The 21,018-nt window shown below is 30.6% G+C and overlaps 1 protein-coding gene across 12 annotated transcripts in view; it reads right to left on the bottom strand.

Moving 5' to 3' along the window:
- The window catches only part of LOC107448675 (voltage-gated inwardly rectifying potassium channel KCNH6), a 346,703-nt gene that overhangs the window by 192,157 nt on the left and 133,528 nt on the right, over nt 1-21,018 (bottom strand). For all 12 annotated transcript variants that reach the window (XM_071184212.2, XM_071184214.2, XM_071184215.2 and 9 more), the window contains exon 2: nt 16,531-16,761. In XM_071184212.2, the coding sequence (XP_071040313.1) occupies nt 16,531-16,761 (231 nt within the window). The remainder of the gene's footprint in view (nt 1-16,530; nt 16,762-21,018) is intronic.

Here is a 21,018-nt window from a genome sequence, read left to right on the forward strand (position 1 = left end):
CGGTTTCGCCCGAAACAAAGTTTCGTGATATTTGAGTGTCCATTTTTTTACAGTTTGTGAGTAAGATGAAAAGAAACATTAAAAAATGTGTTGTGTTAATGTCGCAATGAATTGTTTGAAGATAACGCTACTTGCACTTCTCGCGATTGTAATATCGTAAATAAGAGAAATTTTTTTTGGTTTTTAACAAGTTGCAATGCGATACCCGCAAGTGACGTAGTATGGGTATCTCGATTTTGATTGGTTGTTGAAACGTGGCATTCGTTTACGTTAGAAACTGTTTTTTCATTCTATTTCGAGTAAGCCAAAGGATATCAATTCTCTTAAGTAGCATATTCTATATTCTTTCACAAGGATTTCAATTCTATATATTTCTTACTTAACACAAAGACTGGCATGAAGCCATGTAGAACATTAATCAAGAAAATATATCTCGGTTACTATAAAATGCATAAACAAATAATAAATCTAAGTTAAGTAAAAGACGCAGACGAGAAAGAATTATATTTCAGCAAATTCGATATGCGATATGGATCTTTATTTAATTAACTTCTCATTAATTAACGTTCTAACTTATATGGGGAAACTTGGCACAACTTTAACACGCCATTTTGCTTATAGACAATCAGCTGGCTCTAACGTCATGGGTCACATGCGTGGGTATCCGTGATCTTCTTGAAGTGCAAGTACAAAAGTGTTTTTTTTTTTCTTTAAATATGTGTTGAATTTGAAGATTTTCGAACAGAAGATTGAGAAATAAAAATATTCATTGATTTGATTAATTTTAAGTGTTTATTGTTGAAAATCGATTAAAGTGTGTTACGCGTTAATTTTAAGAGGCAGCGTGCTACATATTTTTTCTTAATTCTAAAATGCAATTTTATTGTTTCTCTAGCTCTCTCCAAAACCCATATCATTGTAGCATTCAAAAAGGATTTGGTGTTTTATAAGGCTAAAACTTCGTTTTTTGAGAAAAGACATAAAAAGAAAACTTATTTCGTGCCATAAATAAAAAATCAAGATCAAACCATCTAGAAAATTTGCTAGGAAAGAAATGCATAAAAACTTCCTCCAAAAATGTACTTCAGTTTTCCATATTTCATTCCCTTTATCCGAGAATGTAACAGTAGTTTAAAGGTTAGGCTGTGAAGAAAAATTTAGGGATATTTCAGAGACTACTGTGAAACCATCTGAAGTTAACACAGATTTTTCAAGATCCTTCAGTCGTAACTCCAGGGTGGATAAAAAAGAGTAGGCTGAAAAATCACTAAATAAATTTGGATCGAAAAGTTGAGCGAGTTTTATAACGAAGCATGATGTTATGGAGTAAGAAAAAAAATCAGCTTCCATGTAATGCTTGCTTTCTACGAATAAATTTTTTCTTCAATTTAAACATTAATCTTACCTTTACTTGTAGCAAGAATTAATCTTTGAGTCTAGAAAAAAAAAATTATTTCGTTTATCTAGCGATATATTTATATTTAATTCCAGATAAAAATTGCAACTAATTCAAATAACAACGCCCTGTGGCTGAGTGGTAGCGCTTTGCGCTCCTGTGCCACAGGTCCTGGATTCGATCCTCGGGCCGGGCAAGGTTGACTCAGCCATTCATCTCTTCAGTGTCTCGATAAATGAGTACCAAGTATGCTTGGGAACTAAACACTGGGGGTTCCGCGTTCTGCTGACCACTTAACCGGAACATCTGCTCCTGCCCCCCAGAGCCCAAGGTCAAGAAAACTGAGATGGTTACAGTAGGCCTTGGCCCTCTATGGGCTGTCGCACCACTGAGTTCAGTTTAGAATTCAAATAACAATTAAACAAAATTCTCAAAAGGATATACCTACTATTCTTGATAGAACAAACCACAAATTGAGAAAAAAAATGCATTGAGCGTGACATAGGGAAAAATGGACTACTCTGAATAACCTTTGATTCTAATGATCGGATTTTTACGTACTAGGACTCAATCCTAATGGTTCAAGTGAGTGATCTCAAATATGTCAATTATAAGTGTAGACCAGAGGTCGCCAAAGTGGTCTATATAGACCCCCAAGGGTCTATTTAACAAAAGCAGGGGTCGATCTGAGACAGGGGGGCGAATGAGGGTCGATCCGAATCGGAAGGGTCAATTGTGGGTCGAAAAAAGAAACAGTTCTCAATACGCAAATCACACATACCTAATTAAGTATGTAACATTTGTGAATTTGTTTTATAATTGACTCAATATCAGTTTCTTTATAAAACATAAATTAATAAACGTATATTTATTGGGGTGAAACAAGTATGTACGTACCACCGCGCAGTGGCACGAACTCAGCGCAGTTTATAAGTCATATGCATATATGCGCTTGTCCAAATGTCACGTGTGACGAGCATTGACGTTACAAATGCAAATATCATACGCAGTTTCAACTATCTTTGCAAACTGTGTTGAATATTTGCAGTGTCATTATTAAAACTTTTATAGTTTTGGATAATTAGTTATTGTTTCGATAAAACCATTCGTTTGGTTTAGATATCAATTTTAATTATCAAGGCACAAAAAAGAAGGTAAGCATTAACGATATGGATTAGTACAGCCCGCGACAAAACTATAGCACACTTTGTATTTTTTTACGAAAATTACAAAATTGACCAATTTTGACGAAAATTAAAACTGACCAATTTTGAACCCAATATAGCGAACCTTGCAAAAAAACACCAGGCCCACCCATCTTATTGATCAAGAAGCAGTAAATCTTTAGTTACTTTACTTATTATATCTACTTATGCATAATTACTTATTATTTAATAATAAGGTATTTAAATTTCAATATTAATATATTTTTCATAAAACTGTTGCCACATAATGTACTATTACTTTAATAAATGTTTAAAATCGCAAAATAAATGTACAAACATAGTATCTAATAGAGTTTTATTTTAATTAACAGAAAATTACTTTTGCGGGGGTCGATGGAGATTTCGAAAAATAATATAGGGGTCGATAATCAAAAAAGTTTGGCGACCCCTGGTGTAGACGATATTTTAAGTTTCGAAATCAAACGCGAAAACGTAATTTCCCTAAATAAACATGCCCTTTTTCCAACAGATTTGTATTTCTGGCCCCCAAAATATTAGGAATAGCCGAAAAATCTGGGAAATATGGTCCCAATAGTTTGGTCAAGAGAGTTGTTCAAAATCTGAGCTCCCTAATATTAACTTCATTTTTTGCGTATTTCGCCATATCTAGAGGGCTTTTTAAGTAAATTGAAAATTTTTGCAAACAATTATAAAAATTTTTTGTCCAAAGATAACTTTTAGCAAATATTTACTATTTTGTTTAGTAATAGTCGAAAAGTTTTGAATCGAAAAGCATACAGTGCATTACATTATTTTAAAGACTGTAATTTTGCGCTCCAGAATACAAAGTTTGAACAAAATTGGTCGAATAGTTTCTTTGAAATCGAATTTTAAAAATGTCATTTTTTAAGAAAAAATTGATCCTTTTTTGCGACCACTAGATCAAGAGATATTATGGGCGGTTCATTTATTTTTTTTTGCGCATTGTACCCATACAGCATTATATCCGAAATAAAAATGTTCAAACTAAGTACGATGTTGTATGTATTAAGGAATTCAAGTAATAAATTATAATGAATTACTATAAAAATACACTTGACTGTTTACAGTGCTTTTCTTGAAGTTTCTCTTGAAAGATTTTTAACTCAGTTTCGTAATGGAGATAACTTTGACTAGTTTTTTAAAATGTATTTTTGTGGCCATGGAAGTTTTTTTTTAAAAAATAGAGAGGGCAATTGATCAATATTAGATTAAAGAACTTCTTATGGCTCATAAAAATAAACTTTAAAAAAACTTGGCAAAGTTGTCCTATTTTATGAAATACAATAGGACGCATAATAGTTTGTCTCTCCCACTGTTTTATTTAAACTCATGGCCTTAAATCCTGTGTCTAAAACTAATTAAGTTTTGGTTGTATAGGGAGTAGCAAAATGTTTAAAATATAATTAAAAATTGAAATTCACTAGCATTGAACATTCTGAAACAAAGCATGTAAATCAAGGCATGATCAGAAGTTTTGTTTTGTGCTCGTGTATCCCTGCGTCAGGTCAATATTTGAACACAGTGTTGCCTTAAAGTAGGATTTAATATTTATTCAGCTATTGATAATTATGAGAAAATATATGAAAAAGGCCACAACTTCTTTAAAATATCCAAGGATGCCAGGATATTGAATTAGAATATCAACAAAAAAAGGGCACAAATTTTGAATACTATGTGAAATAACAAACTGGCGTGCATTATATTGATTGAAATTTTATTATTCATTAATTAATTATTCCCCGTTGGCTGATCTAGATAGTTTGATTGACCGATGGCAAATGATACACAATTACTAAACCTACCTCTTAGATTGCGACATCGTCTGCGATCATGTTTGTACTACTTCCCCGTAATTAAAGAAAGCATTTTTTATATATTTCCACCCAAAAATATTGAAAAATCGCTTTTTGTAAGAAGAAAGAATGTTTAATAATTTACAAAACTTCCAAAACGGATTGGGTATACTTTTAACTGTGTAGGCTAAATACTACTACTAATAATAATAAAGCGTCAATAAAGTACAGAATAGGAACTTATATGTACGTATAGAAAGTTCCGCGCTTTCGTTCGTACTTTACTTCTGCTTTATTCTTCAAAATTTCACTTTCAGAAATAAAACTTTCAATTTTGACGATTCAGCTATATTTGAGCAGTATTTCGTGAACTTTGAGAATCATTTCGCAGGAAATTACGTGATTTGTAATGAAACGCTAACTCTCAAACATATGACGAAAATGCTTCCTCAGAGCGAAACCTCATCACAGTGCATTGTGGAAGATTGTTAACTAAAATGACTAAACTAGAATAAAGACTAGACAATCGAAAAGAAAGTGGAGATTGGAGTCGACTGGCCTGTATTTTGGACAAGGAGTTGACCTCGTATCAGGAAGATCCGAGATTTGAATCCCGCTATGGACATGGATGTAATTTTTCTCTCTTTTGTGTTGTTTCACCTATACGGTACCCACGTTAAAGTTATTGTTAGAAAAGCTGAATACATTATGCGCTATGAGATATTCTGTTGGGAAAAAATTGGATAGATGAAATATTTCTCTAATTTTGACGAAATTCATTTCCTTGAAGAATAGTTATTTTGTCACTTTGACGAAATTTTTGCTTCTAGCCTATACCAGGAAACGGTTTCGTGAAAAACGAACGAAATATTCGGGTATCCTTTATTTGCAATGTTTCTTTTAAAAAAATATATTTTTTGTAAGTATGAAAAGCATTTGTAAAATATTTCAAGAACATTTGCAACAGATGAAATGAATGAAAACTCTTACAATAAAATAGCTACAGTTTGATTCTCTAAAATTTCTTTTATTCTAAAATATTTGGGTATCCTTTTTTGGCAATGTTTCTTTCAAAAAATAGATTTTTTGTAAATAAAAAGCATTTGTATTATATTTCAAGAGCATTTGCAATAGATGAAATGAATGAAACCTCTTACAATAAAATAGCTACAGTTTGATTCTCTAAAATTTCTTTTATTCTAAAATATTTGGGTATCCTTTTTTGGCAATGTTTCTTTCAAAAAATAGATTTTTTGTAAATAAAAAGCATTTGTATTATATTTCAAGAGCATTTGCAATAGATGAAATGAATGAAACCTCTTACAATAAAATAGCTACAGTTTGATTCTCTAAAATTTCTTTTATTCTAAAATATTTGGGTATCCATTTTTTGCAATGTTTCTTTCAAAAAAATAGATTTTTTGTAAATAAAAAGCATTTGTAAAATATTTCAGGAACATTTGCAATAGATGAAATGAATGAAATCTCTTACAATAAAATAGCTACAGTTTGACTCTCTAAAATTTCTTTTATTCTAAAATATTTGGGTACCCTTTTTTTGCAATGTTTTTTTCAAAAAAAGATTTTTTGTGAACAAAAAGCATTTGCGAAATATTTCAAAAACATTTGCAATAGATGAAATGAATGAAAACTCTTACAATAGAATAGCTATAGTTCAATTCTCTAAAATTTCTTTTATTCTAGAATATTTTTAAGATACTTATACAGCATATGTACAGAGGGAAGTGGATATCATGACATTGGCAAGCATTAGCTTCAAATGGAATGTTCTCTTTAAAAAGTAATATGTAATGTTTTTCATCAATAAACATACATAGATGAGTGAGCTTAAAAGTCCGAAAAATAGTAATGCTGCTGTTTTGTATACAATACAAAGTATAGGACATTATTTTTGTCAATAAAACTGTCAAGGGAAAGCAAACATTATGGAATAAAATATCATCTCCCAAATGGTCAGGAAGAGGTTTAAGTGAATGGGCTCATATTTTAGAGTTATATTCTGAAAGATGTAAGGATCAATAAGCCATGAGCTCAGTTAAAGTATTCTCTGCGTTATTGTTATCATGATAGCAGTGGTTGTTTAGAAGAATATTGAACTGTCTGGCGGCTATGTCTATTAAATAAATGTAACAATGCCTGCTACATTATCAGGGTCCATACTCTCAGTCTAGTCAGTGCAAATATAAAGTAAATCCTCAGTAAATCAGTGCAAATATAAAGTATACAAAATAAGTAGATCCTCAAATTAATCTAGATTTAAAATAAATTGTGATTTAAAATGAAAAAAGAAAACTTTGAATAAGACACATTTTTAAAAATATTTGTTTAAAAACATTCTGCATCAAATTACTATACCGGCACTCAAATTGGCAGTATTTTGTACTGTAGAATCTATTTTTATCGGAATATTTTACGGAACAAAAAATTTGATGCACCCTAATTTTTACAGTAAAAATTACTGTAAAATCACTGGATCCCTCCAATTAAATAAAAATCACCGTAATAACTACGGTATAATATTTCACTGTAGAAATAGATTTTACGAATGATGCATCCAAAGTGCCGGCATTTAAAATCGTAATTTGATTCGGAATTTTTTACAGTGAATCTAAATTTTTGCAATTAAGATATCAGCAAAATAATTATATTTCCTAGATTTATTATTATTTTAAGAGCAAACTTGAGTAGATAATTGAGGCAACCGGCCTGTACTTTGGTCTAGGAGTAGACCTCGTATCAGGAAGATTCGGGGTTTAAATCCCGCTATGGACATTGATGAAATTTTTTTTGTAACACAAATAGTTTGTAAACTTCAGGAAAAAAAAACAGAGTTTTTTTTCCAAATACTTTCAAAAGTTTAAGAAAAATTTTAAAAATTGTTATAATTTTTTCTTTATATATAGAGTTTTTCATATTAATGCAATAAGTATGGAAACATTTTTCCCGCCTACTCTAATTTAGGTAATAATTGTTAAAGCATTTTTCATTTATTCATTTTTATTTATTAATTTTTTTTATTTTACCACGATAAAGGTTAATTGTAAGATTAATGATCTTAATAAAATATTTTTTTTACTTATTGATTCAAACTTTCTATGCATGAAATACCAAAAATCATTTTCACTAGTCCTTCTTCAAAAGCTCGCTACGAAGAGACTTCCCTCAATGTTAGCTCTCGAGACAAATATTCATGAAATATATTTCTTTTATTATTTTGAAGAATGGAAAACTATCAGAATGATTTTAGTTTCTTTTCCTTCTCTCCTTAACAGCAGACGTATGTCTCGGAATTCTGGCGCTTCTTTATTGATTCTTTTAAACTAGGGATTTTAGAAAGACCTAGTTTCCAGTATTTACGATATAATCACATCGAAAAATATGAAAGTGTTTATTTCTGATTGTCTCTAGCTTTGTTAATGTTATTTTTTCATGTGTAATATAGAAATAATTTTAGAGAAATAACTGATTAATGTTTATTTTGTTTGATTCTTGTTCTTTAAAATGTAAGCTATTGAATAAGTAGGAAAGTTTTTTTTTAAATAATGTTTATAGCTAATGTTGCAGTAACTAAAACACTTGACTTCAAAGAAATGACGTTACATTTAATAAGATATTTTTAGTTAAATCTGTTTCTACTTACTCCCAATAAGGTTTAAAATAAGTAATGTATTATGGGTATAATATATTTGCGCATAAGCTGCAAGTACACAGAACCCGTAATATAAGATAATAACGAAAAGAAAACAAGAAAAGAACACAACAAAGAAAACAAAAAAATAATAGGGACGCATTATCTAAAAGGATTTTAAATGAAAGAATAACAGTAGTTACTTAAAAACAAGCAATATATTAAAAAAAAATTTATGCTTAGGACGACAAGGAAAAATTTTATTCCAGTTACTCTTTATTAAATAATTAAAAAAATTTCTCAAAATTTAATTCTAAAATTAATTAATGAAATTTAATTAATGAATTAATATTTTAAAAAAAAAAACTAAAATTGACATCAAGTGTCATCAACTACAAGTTTAAAAAAATGTATTTGAACCTTGAGTGGATGAAAAAATATTGAAAATTTGATAAACGATTGAAAATTTGAACAAGGGATATAAATATATATAGGGAGAGTGTAAGCTAATAGTAGGAATTGAAAAACTAATTGAAAGTTAAGAAAATTAACAATAAAAAGAAATAATCTCTTCATAAACACAGACGATTATATCCGCAAAAATGGATTTTTCTGATATTGCATTAATATTGCAGTAATATGCAGAAATATACAGTAAGAAAGAACACATGAGAGACGAAGAGATAAAGATATCATGTACTCACTATCTACTTGCTTGATTGATTTAAGAATATTTTCATAATTAAGTTGCCATGTAACGAAATATGAAAATAATATGTAAGAGAAGGTAATGGAATAAATTAAGGCGTGTTTATAAATAAATAAAGAAGCCATTTGATTGGTGCATCACTTTGGATTTGCTTGAAAAATGGATTTGCACAAAATATTAAACTTTATAATTGTAATAAAAAGTCTCATTTCAAATACAACGTTTTATTTTTTAACGTATTATTCTTTGTCTGTAGAATCATATTTGTAGTATTTTGTAGAGTAGGCTCTAAGATTTTTATTGGAAAATATGTTAGTTCTGCAGAATCAGAATGTATAATGTATGTTTTTGCACGACTCTTAAAAAGTTTTAAAAAAGTGGCTTCAATATCATAATGGGAAAGCTAAAGATTAATTTTTATTTGCGAAAGCAACCAAAAACCATTAACGAAACCAAAGATTTTTGTATCTAGATTTGCTTTTTTGAAAATATAAAGTGTCGTGGTGAATACGAATTTACTAAAAGAAATCTCATTTTATTACTTTTTACTTCTTGCCAATTTTTAAACTTTTTAAGGGTCCTACGATTCCCGGCAAAAAGTCACCATCACTCCTCGATTTTATGTGTCCATTTCTCCTAAAGTTGAAGAGGAGATGGACATCGAGTTTATAACGTCATTCCGCCTTTACATTCCTTTGTTTTTATATGAAGGAACAAATATTGTACTAGATATGCGTCTAAAAGGTCCAGTTAATTGAAATAAAAATATAAGTGTATGTATTGAAAAACAACAAACAAAAACTAATTTACAAAAATTATTTACCCTAAAAAAATACATGCAAGTTTCGCATAAGTTTAATTTTATTACAGCAGAGAATAGTTTAACTTTTATAAAAAAAGGTGGCAACATGCAGATGTGTAAATAGAACGCTTCGCAAAAACATATATTTCGCTGTTTATTATATTGCATATTAATTAAATTCCTTGTCATTCAACTTTATATTATATGGCGCAGCCGGCAGGATTATGCTACGAGATCAAGTCTATGGATCAAAGAAAGAATCTTTCGATAGTTGGGTAAAAATATACTTGAGGGTGCCCCTTGGCGAAATTAGCGACTTATGCCTGGCGCCATTTCTGTTTGCGCGGAACACCGTGATAACAGGAATAGCTTCCAAAACGTAATGATATTTCAGTAAAACATTGGATTGGAAAATTTCAATAAAACATCGGCCAAAACTTTATAAAATTGCAATGAACCCAATATAAGCAAAATTAATAAACCCAATAAAATGCATTTCGAATCGAAACAAAGATTAATGGAGTAAGCACAGAAAGAAAAGGAAAAAAACAACTCACTTCTTCATTAATCTTGGATATCCTCAGATTTAGGTGCACAGAATTCTCTAATAGCAGTTAGATACTGTCTAAATTTATCATGAATCGAATCTGAGTACATCCATCGCCACATAAATTCGGCGAAATACGAAACGAATCGAAAATGGCGTCTGTGGTACCGAACTGGGGGTGACATTTTTTTAAAGTCCCTTTTTATGACTATCCACATACCTTCGATCTTATTGACCAGAAGCAAAAGTAACCTTACCAGCCGGTATCCAACGTAGAACTAATGAATCTCTGAAATTATCATAATCATGATTGGGTTTCAACATCGCCCAGCTTGGCGATCAACCGCGGTTACAACTTGGCGAGAATCAAGGGCACCCTCAAATATAGTCTACCCGAAAGTTGTTCATGTACAACATCTTTGTCCATATTACATGCGAAATACGCCAGTCACCCAGGAAGAAGAGAGCTCGGAAGAAGAGGAAGAATCACTTTCCGAATTGCAAGATCCAGTAGAAAACATCCAGGATCCTGAAAATTACCCGAACATCATATCGAGCTGCTACAATCTGCGACGCAATCGACGCCCACCTGAAAGACTTATTAGACAAAATCTGTCTTAGAACCTTAATGTTTAGGCTTCGATGTAAATATCTACATTTAGCATTGAGCGGGGCCGCATGTAAGGTTGGCATAAGTTTAATCTTATTACAGCAGATAATAGTTTAACTTTTATAAAAAAGGTGGCAACATGCAGATACGCAAATAGAACGCTTCGCAAAAATACTTTTTTAAAATATCTTTTCGCTTCTTTATTATATTGCATATTAATTAAATTCCTTGTCATTCAACTTTATCTTATATACAAAAAAAAAGGAGGAGAGAAAATTAAAAAAAAAAATGCATTTTTTAAGGAAGAAGGAAAATTACAAAAAATAAGAAATTTATTTAAAAACTAATTTGTAATTTATTTAAAAAAGTTAATTAAGATTATATCTGCAAATTATACAGTGCTTTCTAAGACTTTATTAATATAGCCATAGCAAAATATATCAGTGCAATAGTTCGTTTATATATATATACCCAATTCGAGTAAATCCGTGGCTGAAAATCTTCGAAAGAATTTTTTTCAATAAATAATAAAAAAGTAAGATTAAAATTTCATAATCAAAATTCAAACCTACTAATTATAAACGTTAAATTATTCAGTATAATATTATTACCTTGCACACATCCAGTTTCGGACCAATCCAAGGTAACTAAAAAATCAAATGCGTTTCTGTACTTCAGTAAGAACGAACTATAATATGCATCCCACTGTCCTTCATTTATGCTTTTATTTTCATATTTTGTAATCTGGCAAACTTGTTGCAGAAATATTTCAAATCATTTTTGAAAGATGCCGGTTTGTGGAAGTGCATTTGAATTCGTTACTCGCTTCATTCTATGTTTTATTCTGTTTTTTTTTTTTTTTTTTGAAATTTTATTTATCATTTTCTTCTTTTACTTTTTTCTTTGTTTAATTAATGTGTTCTATTTTTGTTTAACTTTTTTCGGTGCTCCGCACACTATTGTGTTGAAATATTTCCCTTGGATATATTAATACAATATTAGAAAGCACTTTTTTTGCTGATATGTGTGATGAAGATGACGAGATTATATCTTTTCCTTATTTTGTTTTCCTGCATCCTTTTTTTTTTTTTTAAATTTAAAAAAAAAAAAATATTAGTATTATATTAAAAGTAATATTAGTAGTAAAAATAACATTAGAAAAAGTATTAAAAAAATAATTTTTTTTAAAAATATTTTATTTATTAACATTTTCTCTTCTTCTATTTAAAATTCCTTATATATTCTTCCCATATTTTCTTTATATTTTTAAATTATTTTGTGTGTTTTTTGTACTTGCAGCTAATGCGCAGTAAATAACACTCATTATTTTCTTAGCTTTCATCGTCAATTTCTCTTTTCTTCCAGACATATATACATATATATATATATATATATATATATATATATATATATATATATATATATATATATAAATCAATAAATACATACATATATATATATATATATATATATATATATATATATATATATATATATATATATATATATATATATATATATATATATATATATATATATATATATATATATATATATATATATCATTCATTAAAAAAAATTGCATAATGAATCATTGATTCTATTAAATGCGATTCGTTTTCTGTCGAATACTTTGACACATATATTTATACTAGAAATCAATATTTATAAGCCATTCTGCTGGTTTATGGCATTCCTTTTTGATACTTTATTATGAATGAGTGATCAGCAAGAGACAACCTTTAACTATTTCCAGTTCATTGAGAATGGTTATTGTCCTAACATAATGGTTCAGTTGATTGAATACTGTCTGTGGTTTGTATCTATTTTTATAAAAGTCTGCGGGAAGTATTCTTATTAATCTTACAGTTTTGTACAATTCCAAATTTCTTAAGAAACGTTCTTTAAAAACACTTCGTTGTGGCAAGTAGTAAAATATTGAAATATTGTTTTAAGTAATTAGCACTTGCTTTTTTTCTTAAAAGAATTGAAAATTTTTACACAGTAATAGAAAAATGAAAAGAGAAGAAAAAGTTTCCGATATCAATGTCCAACGTTTGGTATTCTAATTTGAATAATTTTTTTCTTAAAAATGTTAGATCAGTGTAAGCAAAAGTATTTAATTTAAACTATAGAATAAAAGACAAAGAAGATATTATTAACAACAACAAAATTGACGGAACATGGACAACCGCAAAAAATATACGAAGATAAACTACAAAGTAAAGATAATTTAAATCAGCAGATTTCCGAGTAGACAGCTAATTAAAGCCTGAGGGTTAAAGTTGACAGAGGCAGAAAAAAAAATTTTTAGTTTACAATTAGTTATATTTATAAAAAATACGAATTTCATGACTTAAAAATTAATATTAAAGTATTTTAGGATCATAACTGAGCATTTTTATCGTTGAGGCCATTAAAAAACGACCGCATTTAAAAATATTAAATTTATTTTTGAATGTTGAGCATAAAATTGGACGTTGGCGCAAAGTGTTTCGTACTAAAGAATTGAATCTTATAAGAATTTAAGAAAGCAAATAAAAATTAATTCTTACAACTTTTTATGAAATTTATTAATAAAGTCATTTTAATATATTTTGACAAATATTAAAATTAGAATAAAACTGAATAAATCATTAACGTACCAAAAATAAATCGTGAATATGTTTTAACATTTGACTGAAATATCTTTTTCAAAACAATACAAGAAGTGAAAATAATATATTTATTATGTGCGTTGCTAAATTAGTCAGTTTATAGTTATGAGCCAATATAATGTGGCTAACGACATTGGCTAGATCAGAAAAATATTTAAATTTGTCACATTTTAGTGTTTATAAGAAATAAAGGGAACATATTTAAGGAAATCTGATGAGTAAAAATGCAAGGTTTATGATAATTTTGTATACATTCTAATTTGTCGTCATATTTGTTAAACACTAACTATAGTATGAGAAATGTGGAATTGTTTTTTAAATAAGAAAAATTTTATTTGTTAAAAGTTAAACGGGAAATTGTTAAAAGTTATACGTGATAACGTAAAAAATACAGTAGCAATGTAGTCTGACTATGGAAAGAATTCTCCTCGCCATTTGTCCAGAGCAGTGGCGGTAACTATGGTTACAAGACTTAATTACTTCAAAGAGGGCTGTTAGGTCAATATTTCACTGGTTTTTGGTTGGTATTAGCGTGAGAAAGGGAATCAGAGTAGAGAGAAGCTCCCCTCTTTGAAATAGTCTGTTTCTTGTTTCCAAAGTAGCAGACGGTCTCAGACTTTGTGGCCAGGGGAGTTCTTTCTATAGACACACTATATCAAATCCCCTCACCAGAGCTTTTAAATAAGCCTAGGTACAATAGATTGAATGTAGGGGGCCAGGATAGCCTGGTTGGCACGGCACTGTGCCCATGTACAAGAGTTTGTGGGTTCGATCCCAGGCCGGACTAAGACGCCCCGTGTAGTGAATGGTGACTGATGCACGTTAAGTCTGTCGAGTCGCAAAGTCCCCCTTCTTCCCAAAACAAATTAATACCTCTGGGGCAGCGATGGCTCATGGGATAGAGCTTTCGCCTTCCAATGAGGCGAACCGGGTTCGAATCCCAGTCGATACGAATTCCGCACCCGTCTTGCACCGACCACAGTGCTGACGTGAAATATCCTCAGTGGTAGACGGATCATGGGTTAGAGTCCCCTTGTCGTCAGGCTAACCGTGAAAGGTTTTCGTGGTTTTCCTCTCCATGTAATGCAAATGCGGGTTAGCTCTATCAAAAAAAAAAGTCCTACACGAAAGCAAATTTCTTCCAATACTTGATCCAAGAGTTGACTTGTCTTCTGGATGGGGTTCAAAATTACAAGGTTACAGAGTTGAGCATTAGCAGTCGTAAGCCCATAAAATTGGGTCGACTGTTCAACGATGGATATAAATATAAATAAATAGATTGCATACAACTGATTAACCATTTCGCATGAGAGTGATTATAAATTCGGGCAGAGAGGAATGCGTTCAGAACAAAATAAGTTTTACTATTTTTATTGTTTTTTTGGTGGCTGAAGGTATACGTAATACGGAGATTTATCGTCTAACTGCTCTTGGCAAGCATTGTCGAAAGTAAATAGTTACAAACCAATAGTGTTAAGATTTCCTGAAGGGATCAATATAGATTTACGAAAGCACAGAGTAAGCAAATACTAAACTTTTATTGAATCCGTTACTGCTCTTGAAGAAATGATGCAAGATCTTAGAAGATTTATGATTCCTGATATCTGTGCAAAAGTTAGTCGGAGTAAAGTATCTGTGAAATCAGAATCCGTAGCTAAAAAATCATTCTGTTCCGGACGCATCCACTTAAGTACGATTTTACTTTCGCTTCAAATACTGTCTCATTAATTATTTAATCGTTCATAGACATCAACTCGGTGTATTCCTATCATCTTACTTTTTTAATTTTGAATAATGGCTCTATTATCGTTATACTTTTTCCGAGAATACAACACTTTTTTTTATATTTCCAATGGTGGGAAAAACAATCAGATGCAACAAAGAAGAACAATAAACATCAGAAGGAATCGCAAGAAGTAAAAGAAAGACTGAATTCATTTCCCCAGAGGCTCTCTCGTACACCAGTATTTAGCAGTCTGGAAATCAAGACCATGGAGTGACCTATATCGATGAAGATGATTTCGATTCATAGGTTCTTTAAAATCACATAGTCGACAATCAGGATAGTCATATATACGTAAGCGATACAAGTGTTCTCCAGGCAGTCGTGACCTGTTAGAAGACAAGAGGGCTGCAGCATCTCTGCGAGGCTTATCTTGTATTGCCTTTAACCCCTTCCTTCTCCCGTGAAAATGACGGGGTGAGGTTTCGCCCTCCGTTTCTCGCTCCCGTGATATTTCCGTGTTGAAGTGTTCAGTAGTAACACGCCAATAAGAATAAAACTTATTCAGGGGCCGTTCAAAAAGTACGTACACAAAAATGGAGAAATTTTAACCCCCTTCCCCCCTTCGTACATAACCGTACACAAGGTCTTACTCCCCCCCTTAGAGTACGTACATTTTATTAGTCTACCCCCCCATAAAAATTATAAAATCATTCATTCATAATCATTTCATAAAAATTAAAATAATTATGTTTTAAATAAAATTAAATATTTATTTAACATAATTTATTAATTTAAATTATTTAAACAATAACACCCAACTTAATGTACGTACTTTGTATAATACCTCCCCCCTCCCCATCATACAAAACCGTACAAAATAGCAAATCCCTTCTCCCCCCTCGGGATGTACGTACTTTTTGAACGGCCCCTCATTTCTTTTGCCCGGAGAACATTTTATTTCTCATTTTACACCCCAGATGTCAGTACCAGAATATATTTAATTGTAGATAGTTAGTTTGTTTTAAACTAGATGTCAGCACTAATCAGGGATAAAAAATAGGCACTTTTATAATCGTTTTCATGGAAATTAACCGATCGTCAAGGGATTAAATCTTCCTCATTGCGCTTTTATCATCGTTTTTTGCGGCAGAGTGGTCTATAACCTTCCGCATGCGACCTCGTGGCTATTATGCTGGACGATATCTGACAGAGGAAGTGGAATTGGACAATACAACATTTGTCGACTTTCTATTTGGGTAACCCTACTATCTATTATTTTTCATAGTTCTTTCAATTTTTAATGTAACTTAGGCCATTAAGTAAAATGTCACAAGTGTTCAACGTATTATTATTGAAATTTATATTGACCATTCGGCGCAATTCATTTACACGCATGGTAGGAGCTATGAAATGGGTAGAGGACAGAGACTTACCATCTTTCCGGTAGTAGATGATTTCGAGCTGTTTCTCGAGGCAGGTGGTGAGGGATTCTCTAATCTGAGCCGTGGCCTGTGAGCTGGTGAGGGGTCCATGCAGGAAGTCGCAGGTGGCAGGCCTCTGCATAAGCTCAGCCCTTGAGAACCCCACCAGGTCGCAAAACCCATCGTTACAGTAGATGATAGGAAAGTGCTCCACCTGTGCATTGGCCAGCAGGAAACGACGATCTTTAAAAAAAGGAAAACATAACTGATATTAGTATTGTCGACAATATGAAACTATGCAAAAATAAATATATTTTTGAGAACTTAACTTTAAACTTTAATTCCTTTTTTTTATCTCTGAAAAAAGATAGATTGAATATAGATATTAAATGAACGTGACTTAACAGTGCTAAAAGTCATTTTAAAAAGCTCACACAATATTATGTACTCATATAAATAAAAAGTGCTAGAAATCTTATGTTAAATTATGTTAAAAATATTAAGATGATATCCAACACATCCTTCATAGGATCTATTAGCTCAGATGTTATCTCTATTTAAATGGTGATTCAACTGGTTCATGTTTCTGAGGATGAATACTTTTCGGGCTATACTACGCGTCTCCTTGACATGACATGAAACAAATAATTCCCCTCAAAAATATCAAATATATTCTAAGAATAAGGTCTAGTATGTTTATCTTTATTGTGCTGAAGGAAAAATAACTGTTTCATAAACTTAAAGCTAAAATACTTTCCCCGGAAGTGGCAGTATGATCGCTGAGTTACTATAAATTAGTATTTCTCATTAAAACATCTGTATATTGAAATAACATTGAATAATAATAAACAACGCGTGGTGGGAGGAGCCTCTTAACTGTTTCGTTTTCAATGCAAACATTTGCTTCACTCTTCGTATCTTGAGAAGATGTTTAACCAGCTCTATTGCGTAACTAGTTTTGATTCTTTCCGAGAGAGAAAATCCTTGTCCGTATATCCAGGCTTATAAAATTTCTTTTTTTCTTCTTGATATTGAACAACATCGGGACAAACATTTACATTTTGGCTTAATTTTATTGCCGATATTTATTGTTTATTGCGATTGTAGCTGAAAGTTAACTTGGCTATGCTAAAAAAATGGAAAAGTCACTCCTGGTTGATTTTTTTTATTTTTTTATAGTTTGGAGTATAGCATTATCAGGGGCGTCGGATCCATGCAATCACATCAAAACATGTAATATATATAATTTTTTAGGTTTTGTTTTCATAAATACTTTTCCAACAAGCCGGAATTTGGGGCTTCTGTTCATTTACATAGTGTAGAATCGGGGTTATCAACTTGCATGAGGCCGGGGCTGCAATTGAAAACACCAGTCAAATGGCGGGCCGCAACTTTATGAAAATTTTATACAGCCATCTTTTGTGTTTGAAGGAACATTAAATATTACTGTCAGATTTTTATCAAGTTGTACAAAGCAAAAGTATTGAATTGCAAATTAAAATAAGAAGTAGATTTTTACTTGAGAAATAAATTTTTTTGCACCGTTGGTATGGTAAATTTAAAAAAAAACGAAGAAATTAGGGTTTTTCTTTAATAAAAGAAAAGTATTTTAAACCCATATAGATTTTTCACGAAAATTGTCAGCAATAAATGACAACTAATATATTTTAGTTCGCGGGCCGGATGTTGCCCGCGGGCCGCCAGTTGGTAACCACTGGTATAGAATATTCTCCCTGCCAAGATTGTAATGACCATGACCGCCACAAACCACTGAGTTCGAGATTCTCTCATTAACGTCACTAATATCAGTAATAAATTACAAATTTCGCATGTGTTAAATTTTCATAAACACCAACAGTTTCCCTCGAATATCAACCAATCAGCTCGTTTTGTTGTAGGCGCTCTTAACGCAGTTCTGTTTACGTAAATAGTATTGAATATTTTTTCCCATGAAGATTGAAATTCCGCAAAGGGAGAGGGAAAAACTTTGGTATTCATTGGTGGTGTTTTTTACTTTTCCATATGTTTTAGTCCGGGTTAATCCAATAACAGGAAGGCTTCGCGTGTTGTTTTTATTGGCAAGATCCACAAACTATCAGAACGAATGACCAATCACTTTGATTAGAGCCAATTTCCTACTCACGATTCTAACTACAAGAAACTATTTTAGGATTCTGAAGTTCCAAGGTCATTATGAAATTACTAGAAGATTCCAATTTTACCACTTTCTCATCGGAATAACAAGCTGTTTTCTTCTGTCGCGGAGGAATATATTACTGATTAAATAGAAGATTGGATGGGATTTGACTTTTTTATTTTTTATTTTTCTTACGCTGATTCTGATTTTTTTCCCCCTGTGTTGGTACGAACCAAATATTTGGTTGCGTAGAATCGAGATTGTTTCTTTTTTTCCCATAAAAGAAGGCTAAGTTTGAAGATGGTATAAACATCTTATTAAAATATCTTATTAAAATATATTATTGTAAACACAAGAAGCATTTTAAAAGACATGAATTGGTTATTGTAAAGCCTTATAACATTAAACATTTTACAAGTTTAAGTTTGTCATTATTTAAAAGCCACGTTTCATTAAAAATGGAATAAAAAGAAGGACTTTCGGTTGATATAAAAAATAATTTACCAGTTCAAGTTTAGTTTTTTAAGTCACTGCAAACCAATTTATCCTCAAATAAGGTCACTTTGCATTTGTAGCTTTCATAACAAAGAAAACAGTTACACTTTATTATAGTAATCATTTCACAAGTTATATTTTATCTTTTTGTTTTAAAACAGTGTCAAAATGCTTCTTTCTTATATTTTAATGCTCTTTTTCAACAAATATTTTTTTGTGATATCGACACACATAAAGAATAATTTTTATCTTAGGATAATTATTCTTTATTCAGAAATATCGCATTAAATTATTCCAATAGATGTGTCTTGAGGAAGACTATTGGATTTTCTCATTTATATAGTTTTCGTAGTAGTAGTATAGTTATAGTAGTAGTAGTTTAGTATTATAGTTATATATATATATATATATATATATATATATATATATATATATATATATATATATATATATATATATATATATATATATATATATATATATATATATATATATATATATATATATATATATATATATACGTAAAAAAGCATTTTTTGTTTGATATAAATTGCAATTTACAATTTCTAGTTAACAAAACCACTTAAAGTAGTTTTTTTTTAATGTGTTGTTAAATTTCTGCAATTGCAGTTCTAAAATATATGCTAATATAGGTGTATCTATCTATTCTTGTCAATATAAATCTATCCATCGAAAAAAAGGTATGTTTATTCTTAGAAAATACGTTTTTGTGTCTCATTCTGTAACTTAAAATATAGCCTGCACGAATTTATTAGCATGTAAGCTTCTTGAATTATGAAGATTGAGTTCTAGAATGTGAAGATCAGATCACTACATCAGATCATTTATGGTGGTTCATATTTTATTTTGCGTACTGTACGTAAAGGAGTAACTCAAACTGGATATTTATTCACCTGTTGTTATATGCATCCGTAATACTACAATGTGAAGAAATTCGGGTCAAATAACTGTAAGAAGTACCTGCACTTTGGCTGCCAGTACTTTTTACCGTAAAATACATTTTTACTGTAAATTTTTCCAGAACAAAAATTATGATATGCAGCAATTTATATACTGTAAAATCACTGAATTAATGTAGTTAAATAAATTTTCCTGCAAAAATCACGATATTAAATTTCACACTAAAAATAGATTTTACGGTAAAATCGATTTTACGATGCTGCACTCAAGGTGAAGTACTTTAAATAGTAATTTTATCCGGAATTTTTCCCAGTTTGTAATTTATTTGTATCGATTGAAAAATATTTAATTAATACAAACAGCAATACACTAAATAAATTGCATTTCAAATTCAACTATTTACTAATAAAATGTTTACAAAATTAATAATGTTTAAGTGAATATTTCATGCTTTAAGAAGATTCAAAAGTCTTACATTTCATTCTTAAAGCAGCGACTCTCAATATCTACTTTTAAGACACCATGATTACTTAATCAGCAATACAATCAACATTAATTCCTTTCAAATAGTAAAAGCCTCGTAAAACTTTGAATGCAAACCAACTTCGAGCCCAATATCATCAAATTTAATTCGATTCACGTAATAAATCGTGTTCAAAGGGGATATTCATTAGGAAGATTCGTGAATTTACAGCCATAATGAGCGATGAATCTTAAATTAAGAATTGAATGATATTTAATTTTAAGATATTCTTAAGCCATCCTTGCTAGTTTCTGCCAAACAGTAACCATGAAGGGTTTAAAATATATCTCGTAGCTGGCATGGAATGAGTTCGATGGCGGAAACTGAATTATGTTTGTTGGATTAGATGGTAGGAAAAATTTATCATAGATGTAAATCCTACTGCTAGTTTCGGTCAGAAATTTAAAAGAAGTGACCTTTTGTA

The sequence above is a fragment of the Parasteatoda tepidariorum genome, chromosome 10 (assembly GCF_982258835.1).
Source record: "Parasteatoda tepidariorum strain Cologne lab strain chromosome 10, Ptep-v5.0, whole genome shotgun sequence".
Lineage (NCBI taxonomy): Eukaryota > Metazoa > Arthropoda > Arachnida > Araneae > Theridiidae > Parasteatoda > Parasteatoda tepidariorum.